General features: G+C 49.5%; 7 protein-coding genes across 7 annotated transcripts; 3 read left to right on the forward strand and 4 right to left on the reverse strand.

Annotated features, from left to right (window-relative positions):
* Positions 1 to 422: 422 nt before the first annotated feature.
* Positions 423 to 2,057, reverse strand: VFPPC_14872 (permease involved in the uptake of glycerophosphoinositol (GroPIns); the record flags this gene model as incomplete). The annotated part of the gene is made up of 3 exons (XM_018292640.1): positions 423 to 1,477; positions 1,548 to 1,872; positions 1,920 to 2,057. The coding sequence occupies 3 exons, from the start codon at positions 2,055 to 2,057 to the stop codon at positions 423 to 425; spliced, it is 1,518 nt and encodes a 505-aa protein (XP_018140240.1).
* Positions 2,058 to 5,643: 3,586 nt separating this feature from the next.
* Positions 5,644 to 7,285, forward strand: VFPPC_11109 (squalene synthetase; the record flags this gene model as incomplete). Its single annotated transcript, XM_018289375.1, has 4 exons — positions 5,644 to 5,699; positions 5,832 to 6,885; positions 6,943 to 7,104; positions 7,166 to 7,285. 4 exons carry the CDS (start codon positions 5,644 to 5,646, stop codon positions 7,283 to 7,285), a joined length of 1,392 nt encoding a protein of 463 aa, XP_018140238.1.
* A 917-nt stretch (positions 7,286 to 8,202) lies between these two features.
* On the reverse strand, positions 8,203 to 9,658 carry VFPPC_11108 (protease; the record flags this gene model as incomplete). Its single annotated transcript, XM_018289374.1, has 4 exons — positions 8,203 to 8,369; positions 8,438 to 8,633; positions 8,698 to 9,000; positions 9,056 to 9,658. The coding sequence occupies 4 exons, from the start codon at positions 9,656 to 9,658 to the stop codon at positions 8,203 to 8,205; spliced, it is 1,269 nt and encodes a 422-aa protein (XP_018140237.1).
* A 619-nt stretch (positions 9,659 to 10,277) lies between these two features.
* VFPPC_18065 (hypothetical protein) lies at positions 10,278 to 10,742 on the forward strand (the record flags this gene model as incomplete). The annotated part of the gene is made up of 1 exon (XM_022429724.1): positions 10,278 to 10,742. The coding sequence occupies one exon, from the start codon at positions 10,278 to 10,280 to the stop codon at positions 10,740 to 10,742; it is 465 nt and encodes a 154-aa protein (XP_022285284.1).
* A 602-nt stretch (positions 10,743 to 11,344) lies between these two features.
* Positions 11,345 to 11,722, reverse strand: VFPPC_16367 (hypothetical protein; the record flags this gene model as incomplete). The annotated part of the gene is made up of 1 exon (XM_018294120.1): positions 11,345 to 11,722. One exon carries the CDS (start codon positions 11,720 to 11,722, stop codon positions 11,345 to 11,347), a length of 378 nt encoding a protein of 125 aa, XP_018140236.1.
* A 423-nt stretch (positions 11,723 to 12,145) lies between these two features.
* VFPPC_16366 (hypothetical protein) lies at positions 12,146 to 12,421 on the reverse strand (the record flags this gene model as incomplete). The annotated part of the gene is made up of 1 exon (XM_018294119.1): positions 12,146 to 12,421. The coding sequence occupies one exon, from the start codon at positions 12,419 to 12,421 to the stop codon at positions 12,146 to 12,148; it is 276 nt and encodes a 91-aa protein (XP_018140235.1).
* Positions 12,422 to 12,924: 503 nt separating this feature from the next.
* VFPPC_16365 (hypothetical protein) lies at positions 12,925 to 13,454 on the forward strand (the record flags this gene model as incomplete). Its single annotated transcript, XM_018294118.2, has 2 exons — positions 12,925 to 13,164; positions 13,206 to 13,454. 2 exons carry the CDS (start codon positions 12,925 to 12,927, stop codon positions 13,452 to 13,454), a joined length of 489 nt encoding a protein of 162 aa, XP_018140234.2.
* Positions 13,455 to 14,704: the final 1,250 nt, after the last annotated feature.

The following is a 14,704-nucleotide window of genomic DNA, read 5'->3' on the forward strand; positions in this document are numbered from 1 at the left end:
GCTTGGCTTCGTCTATGATACTTGTGTTTGCGACGCCTTTTTGATGTGTCCCGATCGACGGAGAGGGCGCAGCCCATTTTGGGACTGGAGGATCAGACTTAGGTTGTAGGGGTTGGGTTTGATGGAGAAGAATGTGTTTGGGGGATGAGGGGCATTTACGGACGAGGGAGAGTTTGCTAGACAGAAGAAACTTAGTGGCTCTGATGATTTCTAGGTGATTGACTTCTTCACTGTACAGATTAATGTAGGCTATAACTTGTGGGCCTGCGTGAAGGAAGGATGACATCTCCTAGTCACAGAACAAACCAGCGCCCTCGACAGTAGTGAAGGTGAATCTATTTCAATTCAATGACTATGACCAGCACTTCTTGCCATTACATCAACTCTCGAAATGACCTACAAGATTGGTCACACCCTGTTCCCTACGCCGCCACTTTGACTCCCTTCTCCTGATTCCCAGACACAACCTCCTCGTCAACATCCTCAGCCAACGCCTTCAAATCAGCCTCACCCATCTCGCCATTCCACCCATTCGCCAACAAATACGCTCTAAACTCCTCATCCCGCTTGGACAGATCTTCGCCCGTCAACTTAGGCACAAAGAAATACGTGACCAAGACGCCCACCACGCCACAAATAGCTGCAACGATGAACGTCCACCTCTTGCCGAACCGTTCTTGAATAGGCGTAAATGCCTGTGTTCCCACGGCGGCGCCCGTCTTTCCGATCGCCGCGCTCACGCCGTAGCATGTTCCACGCACACTGGTGGCGTAGCTCTCCGAGGAAATCAAGCCAAGCATATCACCTGGCCCCAGGTTTCCGGAACTCTGCATCAGACCGTAGAAGATGACGAACAGGGGAATGATGCCGGTGATTTTGTCGTACGCACAACCGATGATGAGCCCGAAGACTAGATATCCCGAGAAACCAAGCATCATGACGTTCTTGCGCCCGACTCTGTCGCAGAGGAATGCTCCGACAAGAACACCGGGCAGGGCAATGGCACCGAGGAGGAGCTGCCACTCGGCCGTGCTGCGGAGGGTGTTCCCGCTCTTGGATACAACACTCGAGATGATTGTGCCTGAGAAGACGCCGTTGGGGAAGGTGACGAAGTCGTAGAGGAACCAGGCGCCGCAGGTACCGATCAATGTCTTCCAGTAATAGCGGATGACCAAGCCGTATGGGACTTGCTTCTTGATAGCTCCGCGGCGGTAGAGTTTAGAGTTGAGCATTTTGAGACGGAAGTAGAAGACGGTCAGGGGTAGGAGAACGCCGATACCGAAGCAGACACGCCATACCGTCGAAAGGTTACTCTCGCCTGCTGCAGATAAGACGATGAGGAAGACTGACACGGCGAATGGGCCACCAAACGAGAGGGGCAGGTTGGTAACGAGAATGAAGATAGGACCGCGGTTCTTGGGGGTGTGTTCGTTGGCGGCTTCGGATGCGGATGTGCTGGCAGCGGGATATTCACCACCTGCAGAGTATTTGTCAATTGATCGAGTTGTCACAGCCAAGATAGAGTTTAGCAGATGTATAAGACGTACCCGCTCCAAATCCAACGATACCTCTCGACACGGTCAACATCCAAAACATGCCATCTATGGTAACACCATGCGAAGCCGTCGCCATAATACCGCCAAGCACGATAAGGAGCGTAGTCAGGATGATGGCTGTCTTTCGACCCAGGTAGTCGCAAGTTAGACCAACAACGACCTGGCCGAGAATCTCACCAACGAGAAGGGCATTCGACACTCGAGTGCTGACTGAGGCGGTATACTCTTTGGGGTATTCCTTCTTGAAGAGAACATTGGACATGGTCATGAGGTTGTTTTGGTAGCCATCGGAGATGAGAGCAAAGCCCGAGCAAAACTACATTATTAGCAAACTTGCTTGCCACCGCTCAGAGGGGAACTCACAATAGTGAATATATCAGATAATTTCTGTCGTCTGCTGGTAACCTGTTCGGATGGAGAGACTTGCGCCTCAGCATCTCCCTTGGTAGGCGAGTCATGATTCTCCTGCGGTATAACCGCAACTGCCTTGTCGTCGTCCATGTTGGGTTACAGCCAAGCAGGAAGAAACTGAAAACAAACGACTTCGAGAGTCGATACTCTGAGGCAACGGTGGGATGTTAAATATACCAATGGTGCATTGTACCAACCGAGGGTGGAACGCGGCACGGAAGCGCGACAAGGGTCCAATTGTACAACCCGGCTTCAAGATGAAGAACGACCACGAGGTTCGGTCAACAGTCGCAAATGGACTCTTCTGACACGAACAAGGGACAATTCACTCCACTGATAAGTAAAATAAAGTCCAACCCCGCAAAACAAGGTCCATTATATCCAGATGCTAAATTTTTCCAACCATTCGTCCTGTGCACGTGTCGGGGGAAAAGATCAGCGTCTTACAGAGCTAGTCGTGCCGAGTTCCGGATGAAGTGACTTGGCGGATTCGTGATACAGAGGACAGAACAGTCAGGCTGGCGGCGCGGCTTGAATATGGAGACTATTTTCTTCGTGATTGTCGTCAGGATTGGGCATGGACTGTGACTTTGGTGCTGAATGAACGGTTGCTCGCTTTGGCTATGTTCGCCGAACATGTCTCAAGCGAGCAAGACTTGACCAAAGGTCAATCAATGGGAGCCGGATCCTTCCCGACATGCAGATAACCATCTCCACGTTGATTAAGCTGGGTCAGCTCTGTTACTTGCTGACTGGTTGACCCCGACTGCATGTCTTCGTGCCTGTGGGAATCACCCACATTGTCACCCACATGACGGGGTTCAATCTTGTGCCACGTCGGAGCTGTCCGAGACAATTGGGGTTGGAAAAGGGGAGCATCACAATATTCGGTTCCAATTGAGTTCTGACACCAAATGTTGACACCAAAAGGTTGAGACGTACCTTAACTGCTCTAAAGTCACGCGACTCAAATCGCCAAGTCTTCATCGCATATCCCCCACGCCAAGTCGGTTACTTATTCCCAGCGATGCCCTATTTCCGTGACGCAGCTGAAATTGTGACTAACAAGGCACGCCACAATTCAGGCTGCCTTCCTCAACGGGGTTGTCTGATCTGATGCAGGCATGTCGCGGTGCCTCGTCGGTATTTCAACACCGAAATACCCCACGAACCACGCCTAGCCGAGACGCCACCATAACTCCAAACATTCTGATTTCTCCAACCCAGGATATCAGTTGCCTGTCAACCTGTGTCAAGCAGCTATCACATACGAACACTGTGCGATGCATCCGCAAATCGTCTTGATACGCCACCGCAGAGCGCGCCTCGTTTGCCGCGCTTCGTGTCACCGGCCGCAGTATCGACGGAGCTACTACTCCTGATTGAACCTTGGATAAGTGTCAAATCCATGTCTTCCCCAGGTCTCATCCCCACCTCGATCGAGTCTTGTTCCCATGTTCGATGCGGGGATTCGTTCCCAAGTTGACGGTTCGAACGGATGTTGCATCTGTGTCAATCATGAAAGTGCTGACCGTGGCATAAGGACAACCCCGAGCTCAATGTTCGAATCATCACCCCTTCTCAATTATTGTGTCAATGTGAGTTGATGCTGTGTACTCCGTACAGCTGACACTCGCGAACGTGCTGAAGGGGGGTTTGAGGAACACAGAATCTCCACCCTTGTTGAAAGCTAAAATAAGCAAACCCAAGCGATCCTTAGCATGATGCACAAGTGTCGGGGGAGACTGTATAGGTTTCGAGGAAGACTTGGACACTGGACTTACTCGCAATGCTCACCATAGCCTTAGTAGTAGATTTGGGCACCCAGATTGAGTTGCCAACAGCTGAGATGTGCATGTAGGTCTGTATCGATTTGTGGCCCAGTGTAGGGTGGGCGATTAGGACACATCGCTGCATTTCACAAGCAATATGTAAGCTGTTGAAATCCAAACCAAGTAAATCAAGCCAATTTAATTGAATGGTGGTGTTTTTTCTTAACCGTAGATACTCTCGCCTAACAAGGATGTTAAGATTATGTTGCGGCTCTAGCGCTCAACAACTATTGTTGGGTGTCTTGGAATAAAGACTTGAATAGCGGTTACCAGTACCTCGCTGTCATCTTCCACAAGCAACATGTCAACTGTTCTATTCGACGAGTTCTGTTCGCCATAAGCGGTGAATGCCACAAGTGGTACGTTCCGGTCACTCACAGTTGAACGCAACATATATCTTCAGTCTTTCGCTCCCACCAACCCGGTCGTAAATGGTCCATCTTCCACGTCCATCAAGAACATTATATATTCTCCAATCTTCCAAACGTATATATTGAAAGCACATTGAAAAGAAAAATGTTCCTTAAATCGTTCATCACTCTCACAGCGCTCTGCCTCCTTGCTGCAGCCGCTCCCACCGAACAGACGGACTACACTCGATGCGACTCTTCGGCCGACTGTCCTGCTGGAATGGTTTGCCGTATCGCTCCTTGCGGATCGATAAGCGGATGCGATGGGTGGTGCCGGTAGATGGGATAGCCAAACTGCTCTGACTTGGAGGTGTTGAGGGAACGAAGCCAAGTCTCCAGTTGAAGGAAGAGAGACAACTAGTGTGTCATGTCGTTGCTTGGCGTATGGCATCTGCACATCTCCACACGACTTCAAATAATGTACGGAGTAGTCTGCATGGTACTCAGCAATAAGACTTGATATTTTACGCCTCACAACAGCTACTTTCATCAGGCAGGACACAGCCAGTCGTATGGTGGTCGCACATGATAATAGGATCAGGCAAGCGATAATGGCTGGTAGAATGCTGTTGTCTCTCCATGTCTGACATGATTTGAGGCGCTTGATTGGCTTGGAATTGAAGGGATTTGTGCCGAAAATTGTTGCTGTTGATGGTGGTGATTCATGACAACAGCGAATTCAGGCAAAAAGCACATGGAGGTGGAATGAGGCTTTTGGATGTGGACTGTCTTTATCCGGTAGGCGCAGATGTGTTCTTGCCAAACAGTCATGCGCCACGATTGAGTCTGGTGCGAATTGCAAGAGCTGCCATCCATTCAAGCCCATCAAACCCATCCGCACTTTCCGCATCTATAAAGTGCAGTTGCTGCATGTACCTGCTCCATGACGCGTTCCGTCCAGCTAATCAGCGTCAGCGTTGCGTATTCGGTTTCCTGTGAGCCTCTCAAATGATGGTGCAGAAGCAAAAGCCACCTCAGCCAAGATTTGGCTTCCATTTCTATCTGGCGCATGTTCATGTTCTGTAGAAAATTGCGTACAAGCCACAGCCGCCCCAGCCAAAGTGGAGTCTGTCAATTTCAACAGTCCCTTCAACTGCAAAAAAAAGCCTCCTCAGCCACTTTTACCACCTTCCCAAACTTTCCCAATTTCTCTTAACTCGCAACTTTCTCCTCTCACCCCACATTCTTCATTCAACATCTTCTCTTTCTGCTGTGCGGCCGATTATCTTGTTTGCCCAAGAGTTGTTCAAATCTCCCATCGAACGGCCATATAACTGTAAACAGCTTTGCAACTGAGCACGAAACCGCTTCTTCGTCTAGTCCTGCGCTTCACTGCGTCTGGATAGCTCTGCGCCACACCATCCATCCCCTATTCCCATCTTTTCCACCTCTTCACACATTTTCTCTGCGCCATTGAGCAGCCTGCTTGGCAAAATGGGAGCTCTATACTATCTTTTGCATCCTAACCAGTTGCGTTCAATTATCCAATGGTATGTTTGCCTGCTGACCGAGCTTGGTGCCACTTTCCTGCATCCTGCCTCGCTTTATGCAGTTGAATAGTCACGCCGCATCGAGCATCACCCCTACCGTTTGGGCCATAACTAACACTCCTTTTCCCACAGGAAGCTCTGGCATAACCCCGTTCACAAGCGCGATCCCTCTACCGAGACAGAAACCTTGAGGGAGTGTTTCCGTTTTCTCAACCTGACGAGTCGCAGTTTCGCCGCCGTCATCCAAGAACTCAACCATGAGCTCCTTGTTCCTATCAGTCTCTTCTATCTCGTCTTGCGGGGCCTCGATACCATCGAAGACGACATGACGATACCTTTGGACAAAAAGGTGCCGTTGCTTCGTAATTTCCACAAGACCATGGAGATTGATGGTTGGCAATACCACGAGAGTCAGGAAAAAGACAAGGAGCTGCTGGAAAAATTCGATGTCGTCATTACCGAGCTCAAGAAAATAAAGCCAAACTACTACAAAATCATCAAGGAAATAACCATCAAGATGGGCAACGGAATGGCTGACTACGCCCAAAACGACGAGATGATCAAGAATGGTGTAGACACCATCGATGATTACGAGTTGTACTGCCACTATGTTGCTGGGTTGGTTGGAGAAGGCCTGACCAATCTCTTTGTTGCCTCAGAACTGGGCAACCCCAAGCTCGCAGAGAGACCATCCCTCACAGAGTCTATGGGTCAGTTCCTTCAAAAGACCAACATCATCCGTGACATCCGCGAGGATTGGGAAGACGGCCGCAGGTGGTATCCCAAGGAGATCTGGAGCAAGCACGTGGACAACTGGGACGACTTGTTTGATCCAAAGAACGAAGCAAAAGCTTTGAACTGCATCTCCGACATGGTACTCGACGCCCTGAAACACTGTGAGGAGTGCCTCTTCTACATGGCCGGTATGCGCGAACAGAGCGTTTTCAACTTTGTCGCCATCCCACAAGGCATGGCCATTGCCACTTTGGAGCTCGTTTTCCGCAACCCCGACGTCCTCAAGCGCAATGTCAAGATTACCAAAGGAGATGCCTGTCAGCTCATGACGGAGTGCACACAAAACCTGTATACCGTATGCGAGGTGTTCCGCCGATACGCCCGCCGAATCCAGAAGAAGAACGATCCTAACGACCCCAACTACCTCAACATCAGCGTGAGATGCGCCAAGGTATGCAAAACTGACGTATCATGATACGAATATGACTGGTTGACCGTTTCCTTTCAGATCGAACAATTCATTGAGACACTGTATCCCCGCCAAGACCCCAAGCAGCTTACGGCCGAAAACAAGCAAAAACAAAACAAAGAGCCAACCATGGACCCTGGCGAGACTCTGGTCATGTTTGGCGTTGTGGCTCTTTGTCTTATTTTTATTTCTGGCATCATGGTAATGCCCAGCTCCCCCACTGCCTTTCGTCTTTAAAATGATGGTTCTAACAGGTTCGCAGATCGGCACGGCATGGCTACTAGGCGCTCAATTCCCAAACATCTTCAAAGAAGCTGGTATTGTGATACAAAAGCTCAGTAATCCTGAGGCATCCGGCACGGCCATCCGAGACGAACTATAAATGTACCTTACCCTCGAGCCGACTTTCGATTTGCTGGCACCGATAATTTATTCTTACTTCCATGTACCTTTTTGCTGTACTAACGAACATTTGATGGGCGATTGGCAATTCTTGGGTTCCATATAACCTTGTAATACGAATCTTATGCTTGGTTTATGCTCATGTGTAGTCGTGTCATGCAACTTGTAAATGGGGCCCTGCCCAGCACGGATGTCAAATTGCAATCTGGTCCTCTCATGACCACGGTTGTGCCGAAGAAGTGCTAAAAGTAACTACCATGCTCCAGGCTTCTCCAGTGGAATGGCCCAATTTAGTCTTGTCATGATTTCAGGTGATGAGACTCTATTGGCGAGCAACATCTGACACATGGATTTACTTGTGCTCAATGTACATGTAACGCGGGGTGTTGCGTGAACAGCACGGATCCCCTATTAAGTCTCCGAGCTGAGCGTAACGATGGCCACTACCGCAGCTTGGGAGATCTGCGTTGTAGATCATTCGAGTAAGTTTAACCTTGCATGTACCCACCACAGCTGGCTTCTAGATCATAACAAGCGTTGGGTTGGATGCCTTACAGCGCGGTTAGTTTCTTTCGTTTGGCCCATCTGCGTTGTAGATGAATGAAAGGCTGTAACGAGCAATTTATGTCGATGGTGATTCTCTACACAGCTTCGTAAGTAGATCAGGGGTTATCTTGAAAAGCTTAACGCTACAATTGCAATTGGCATCATATTCATTTTCACGTGTCTGGGACGCTTCGCGTCTTTTGTCTAAGATGGTATATTTTGAGTCTTAGTTCTATACAAGAATGCATGAGTTTCAACGTCCAACTATCAAAGCATGTGAAGTGAAGCACACAATGCACCCAACGGGATGTACATTGATTCGTTTTAATTTAGCCCGACTCCGTCCGATGCTTAAAATCCGTTGTTGGCAATCCGTGACGTTGTTCCCGGTACGTTGTTACGAACCTGGGCATTGGTTTTCTGAGCGAGTTGTTGCATCATGGTGTTGACATCGTCGATGGTCTGGAATGATTGGAAGGACATGAGATAGGCTGCAAGACCAGCGACGTGGGGGGAGGCTAGGGATGTCGTGTTAGCTTGGTTGGTCGCATGGAGAAGATTGCCTCGTCCCGGCTGCTGGACTTACCCATGCTAGTTCCACTGAGAACCTTGGTCTCTATATCGCTTCCAATACCGACAGACAGAATCTTCACGCCAGGAGCAAAGATGTCGACGGACTGGCCAAAGTTGGAGAAGGTGGCTCTGGAGTCGGTGGTGGCATCAATGGCTCCGACGGTTATGGCGCTCGGGGCGGAGCCAGGTGAGGTGTTGGCTGTGTCTTGCTGTATGTGATGTCAGTCATTCGCATTCATGTATCAGTGTTTTCACAGCTTCTCGTTTACGTACGTTTTCGTTTCCAGCCGCGACAACAGGAACAATACCAGCGTTGAAGACGGCCTGGATTGCACGGTTCATGGCCTGTGACTTCGATCCTCCGAGTGACATGTTCATAACGGCCTTGCCCTTGAGGTTGTTCTTCGTCACGTCGTTTATGACAAATTCCATCCCCTTGAGAATGGCAGAGTTCTCTCCCCGGCCTTGGGCGTCAAGGACCTTGACGGCTTTAATCTGAGCATTCTTAGCAACACCAAAGGTTGCGCCAGCAATGGTGCCAGCGACATGGCTACCATGGCCGTTCTCATCCGTATTCTAATGATAATTAGCGCCCAAAGGAACAATTAGATACGCGGAATTGATGACATACTGCTGAGTTCGTCACAAAGTTGGCAGCAAAGGTTGCACGACCCTCAAACTCAGTGTGAGTGACACGTACGCCGGTGTCAACTACATAGGCAGTGATCCCCTCACCGCCCTTGTCATTGAACTTGTAGACTCCTTGGTCTCCAACTCTTTTCTCCGACAAGCGTACCAAGCCGGGAGGGGCGTTCGTTTGGACAATCGTCGTGGCCTTGGTCGTTACCCAGTGATCGGCCTCAACATATTCAACCTCATCAGCACTGTTGATGTCCATAATCATTGAATCATCAGCATCAAGTGCCATCGCCCGCCACGCGTTCATCTTAAAGGCCGTTATCTCAGTGGAGAGGGTGCGACCTCCAAGCCCGCGCTTGTTCAGGTTACGCTTCTTGATGGCGGCGGAAAAGGAGGACATCTTGGCGTCGATAACATCGTCCCCGAAGGTGCTGTTGTATACAACAATGTAGCGGTTAGGGATGATATCCGCGACTCCAGGATTGACGATGGGCAGGTTGGTACTGCCAAAGTTGGTGTTTGCAGTCGGCGCGGCACCGATTAGTTGGGCCCAAAATAGGCAAAGCCCTATCAAGATATTTTGAAAAGACGCCATGGTGCACTAAGGTTGTAAGTCTAGGAAGGAAGGTCGAGTGCCACCAGGTGAGACTGTATTGAAAGTGGCAGTGATATCCGATCCGGCGGGTCACTTCGAAACTATAGACAAGGAGAAATCAAGATGAGAGAAAGTAATTAGGATCAAAGAGATTCCTAGGGAAAAGTTATGTTGAACAAGAGGGTGAGTCGGACGAGTACAAGAGAAGAATACCAGTTCCAACACTCCTCAATGAGAAAACGAGACAATAGTGAAAAGAAGTGACAATGAACGACAACTGAAGGATTAGCCCAACCTAATGGATCTACCACACCGGGGGGATGAAAAAGAAAAGAAGAACAAGAAGGGATGAAAACGAAGTCGGGCATCAAAGGGAAGAAAAACAAAACGAAGAAGATAAAAGACGGTTGAAAATAGAGGCAACAGGAGAGAGATGCCATGGGGGCCCTCGGAGGAGGGCGTGAGATCAACAAAGCCACATCGTGCCTAATCCTCCTTGACCCTGACTGAGACTTGCCCTGAGGAAGAGCTGCTAGTAGAATTTCCCACACCGGGCCAAACTTGCGGATACTAAGACTGAGATCCTCAAGGGTTTCCTCAACGTTAGAGCGCCTCTTTGATGTTGCATTGTTTGCAAGAAGACGAAGCCAGTTCTGTCCAATCAGAATGGCGGATATGGTCTGGCCAGCGGAGCTTCGGGGGGGTGAGGCTCAGATTAGACAGGGTATCTTTCGCCAGGAGTTTCGGTAATAATACATACAGTATGACATGGCACGGGGAGAAAGCGCCATTAAGACCATTGCTGCATGAGGCAAGCAAGATAATAGTGGCCTCAGGGGAATTGGGAGGCACGAGGCGTCGTTTGAGTTTCGAAAGCGGTTTGGGGTGGGAGGCAGAATGCTTCATCAACGAGGTATTTGATTGGCGGAGACGGGCAAAGTTGAACGCCTCAAACGCTGGGACACCTGTGATGGACACGGGTCCCGCTTGCCAGGGACAGTTCCATCAGGGGCATCAAATGATCGTGCTGCACCTTGTCAAAGACAGGGTATTGGCGCTGGTGAGTCGTGGCGTGGGCGGATAATCCTGGGACCTCGTTGGGGCTGCGAGGCTATTCAGCATGATTGGCTGTGCATTTCGGCTGCGCAGAATAACAGACATTGCACATGCTGTTCTCTGCCAGTCCAATCGAGGTGTCTGTGTCAAGGTGTTGTGCAGGTGCAATTTCCGGAGATCTGAGATGACGATGTCTAAAATTAAAGATGGAACACAAATGTGCTGCACAATATCTATCGGTGCAATCTTGGTTCAAATGTTGGGTTCAATGTTGGTTTGGCTGACTCCATCGAAGGAAGGACATGGAAGCATCAGTAGTTGATCTCGCTGTCACTTGACTTGACTTGACTTGACATGATTCGATGGCATTTTGCCGGCACTGGGAAGGAGCGAAGGCTCCGAATCATCCACTACTGCTGCTTCCATGCCATTCCTTCCTCTTTCCATCACTGGCACCCTGTCGCCAGCTGTTCGCCAGCCGCTCAAACAATTTGGCCGCTGACATGGAGGGTTCAAACGTTGTCACATTCAATGTTGCTCCACCAGAATTCAACCTTTCAATGCATCTTCACCTTCTTCTCGGTCCGTGGGTTCCAACCACCACAGCCCTAATGGCATTCGGCGGAAAGTCTATTCGGGTTCAAACGTAGAACAACTTTCCGCCAGACATTCATGAGCTCCCTCCAATGCCAAGTCCAACCCCGAAGATGTAACGCCAGCCCTCAAACAATAATGGCCTCCGCCAAAGGTCGAGTCGCCCTTGGAGACGAGCTTGGTTTTGTGTGGATGAGGCTCGCTTCCCAATAGCTGATGAAGTGGTTCAAATCTCGCAACTACACGGCTCGATTTGCTATGTCTAGCCGTATGCTTGAAACTGTGGCTGTCGTTGTTGATCTTGGGTCCCCGCAGCCAAAACAAAGTTGTAAGACTCCTGACAGCTTCCTCTTTTGTCCACCTGCTCCATATCTTACGCAATTCTGGTTTCGCTTTTATGACGTGTTGTCGCATAAGAAACACACACCTCACTAAAAGTCAATGAATAGTTCGTTCGGGCCGTTAATTGCGCAATCAGAGCCCTTATGCGAACCCATACCTTCACAGCCCATCCCCTTGAGCATGCGAAGGCTCCTCAGATGTATCTTTCAAGCATTAGAGCCAATAGGCACACTTTGCAGACCGATACAACTATCGCCACCTAAATTCTGCCGCAACAGGCGTATCCAAAATTCGATAACAGGGATTGCGCCGGGGTTTTCCAGGGCCTTGTGGGTAGGGATACCTCTGAGGAGTCTTCGCACGCTCAAGGGGATATGCTTATATTAGCTTTGAAGGTACCTTGGGAACCGGCTTTGACAGACTGCCGCCAGTAATGAGGACCCCTCCGCCCGAAAAAGCCAGCCCCTTCCACCCTTTCTCATCTTGTTTTTGGGTCTAATCGAGTGATTGGGGTGCGTCGGGCCAAGGGTGAATGATGTTCTTTATGGAGATGCGCCCACTTATTAGAAACATGGCGCGCTTCGGTCCCTGGCGGATTCTGCCGAAATCGAGCAACAATTGGTAGGCAGCGGTCCATATCCATTCTTGAAACGTCAACCAAAAACAGCTGTAACCTCGCTCGCTCTGGTTCAAGCTCGCTGACTGCCAGCCCGATATTCCGATATTATGCCGCGTCCCTTTGCTTACCATACGTTCTACCACAGTTTTCATGATTCGCACTGTACATCAATAACCGCACGGGTCGGTGTTTGGTTACCTGCCTGCGTTGAAAGTGCTTTGTGGAACACAACTGTGGACAGCTGGTAAGGTCTCATATCAGGATGGACTGTACGGCTATGACTTGGACCTCAGATCGAGATGTTTAACGAGACGGTCAACACACGAACTTGTGGCGCTGCTTCAAAGTTTCGATCAACGGCCTTCGATCTGCCACAAATTGTTTCCAAACATTATGTTGAAGACGCCTTCTAACCAGTGTCGAGTCAACTTGGTCTCATTCCTAATGGTCAATGGGCAGGGGCAGGGCAACTGGCATGGTAGCGATGCTTCTCACTCATGTCGCTAACGTCAGCCGGTACTCTTCCAGTCTGCAAAATTCCACCTGTCCGGATGCTTTGTTGATTGACGTTCATCCGTGACGCCGATCAAACCAAAAGATAACGGAGCTTGATAGAGGTGAATCACGGACCAGCTACCAACTCTGGATTAAATGCATGCATATATCGTGTCCGCTTAAGCCCCCACATCAAGGGTGCAAAGGCTGCCCCATGCTTGAAACCATCGGCTGGAGGTGGCCTTTGTTTATTAGTCGCAGTATTTTGATGAAGCACCGAATCCGCCTTACGCCTCTGGCCTGTGCATCAAGGGACATGGGTAAGATATCCCGGTGCTCATTTCTTCCATCCAATGTTGTGGGCTTGTGTCTGTGCAACTCATTTATTACCCCACAGGCGGCTCCTTGAATGATATGACATTTCCTCTTTTGAATTAAAAGCTTTCTCAGCTTTCAAATAGGAAGGTGATTCTTTGTCCCCATGGAGGAAGTTTAACACAGGGGATGGACAGGAGTGGCTATGACACTCGTTATGGAGATCATTTCGTATTGGAGGATCACCATGGCACATCTGTGACAACCCGTTGCCGTATTCTACGACTATCTTGTCGTTGGGTCCGAGATAATCAATGCACATCGCCAAAGGTCCATTCGCAGGAGGGTGCACGAACGAGAGTTGTTGCGTTATAGGAGTCTTGTGTTGGCAAATGCTGCTCCCCTGTCCAATAACGTGTCCGGTCTAACTACGGCACCGCCAAGGATTGAATCGTCGAGTCGCCGAGTTCAAGGACTATGAGGTCTGATGGAGTCCAATCAAACCCGAAGCCAATGCGGCCTCAACGGAGAAGGCGCAAATATGCTAAATTGAGATTTCACAGCTTTATTTAGCTACCAGGACCTGCGACGTTGCCTATCTCGCTATGTCGCTGGTGAAGTATTGACTCTGGAATTGCGACACCATGGGCCGGAGATCTTCTCATGACTGATACATTCAGCGTGCAGCATCTCCTCGAATCATCATGCCCGTAACAGTGTGCGGGGAGTTTGCAATCATGTCAATTCTTGCGGACCTTTGAAGATGGTACGTTTTGCTTCACCAGAGACTCGTCTTCCATTCCTCACAAGTAGGCACAATGTCAATAGCAGATCAGACATGATGGATTTGAGCGTGAAACTCGTCAGTGGGATATGGACATATGACCGGCGAGAAGCCACCTGTTTGTACCAAATTCTATACGTTTTACCTACGATACTCCACTGACGAAGAAAGTTCAAGAGATCTCTACGTATTCAGCTTCTGCTCACCACAATCCAGCCAGCGTTTCTAGAGGAGTAGCACAGGCCAACGAGAAACACCACATCTTAGACTGTGAGTAATCAGAACGATGAACTCCGTCAAGGTGACGGTTGAACCATCTCATCTTGTCGTGGTGGCGCGCACAAGTTATATTACAGAGTGACATAGCTCCAGTACTGGCGATATGCAATCCTCCTGTACAGGATACAGCCGAGTCTCAGCGCGACCTTGTAGTAGTGCATTACGGCTTTGGGCCATCGGAACACACTGTTGTCAACTAAGCTATTGCTTCCTCTCTGCGCCACTTGTAGTGGTTGGAAGCTATCACCAACATCAGAAAAGTAGGACCTGGACATGAATATTGGCGTGGTAGTGTCGAGATGCATTGATATCGAGGAGTTCCAGCTCTAGCAACAGCTCAGACTGGGTGTTAATGCATTCCCGGCGCTGCTACGACACCATAGAGGGGTTATGATTCCCATCCTTGACGATTCGTAGCCGTAGGAACTGCCAGGTACTGAAGTAGATAGTACTTTGCTGTGCAAGTATTCAGCCGACTGTCGCGAAAGACGGCGAAGTTCTATCATTTATTTTTGTCTTCTCAATGTGCAAAAAACTACATGCTACAAGGACAGGCCCGCCA

Source organism: Pochonia chlamydosporia, chromosome 6 (assembly GCF_001653235.2).
Source record: "Pochonia chlamydosporia 170 chromosome 6, whole genome shotgun sequence".
In the NCBI taxonomy this organism is placed as follows: Eukaryota; Fungi; Ascomycota; class Sordariomycetes; order Hypocreales; family Clavicipitaceae; genus Pochonia; species Pochonia chlamydosporia.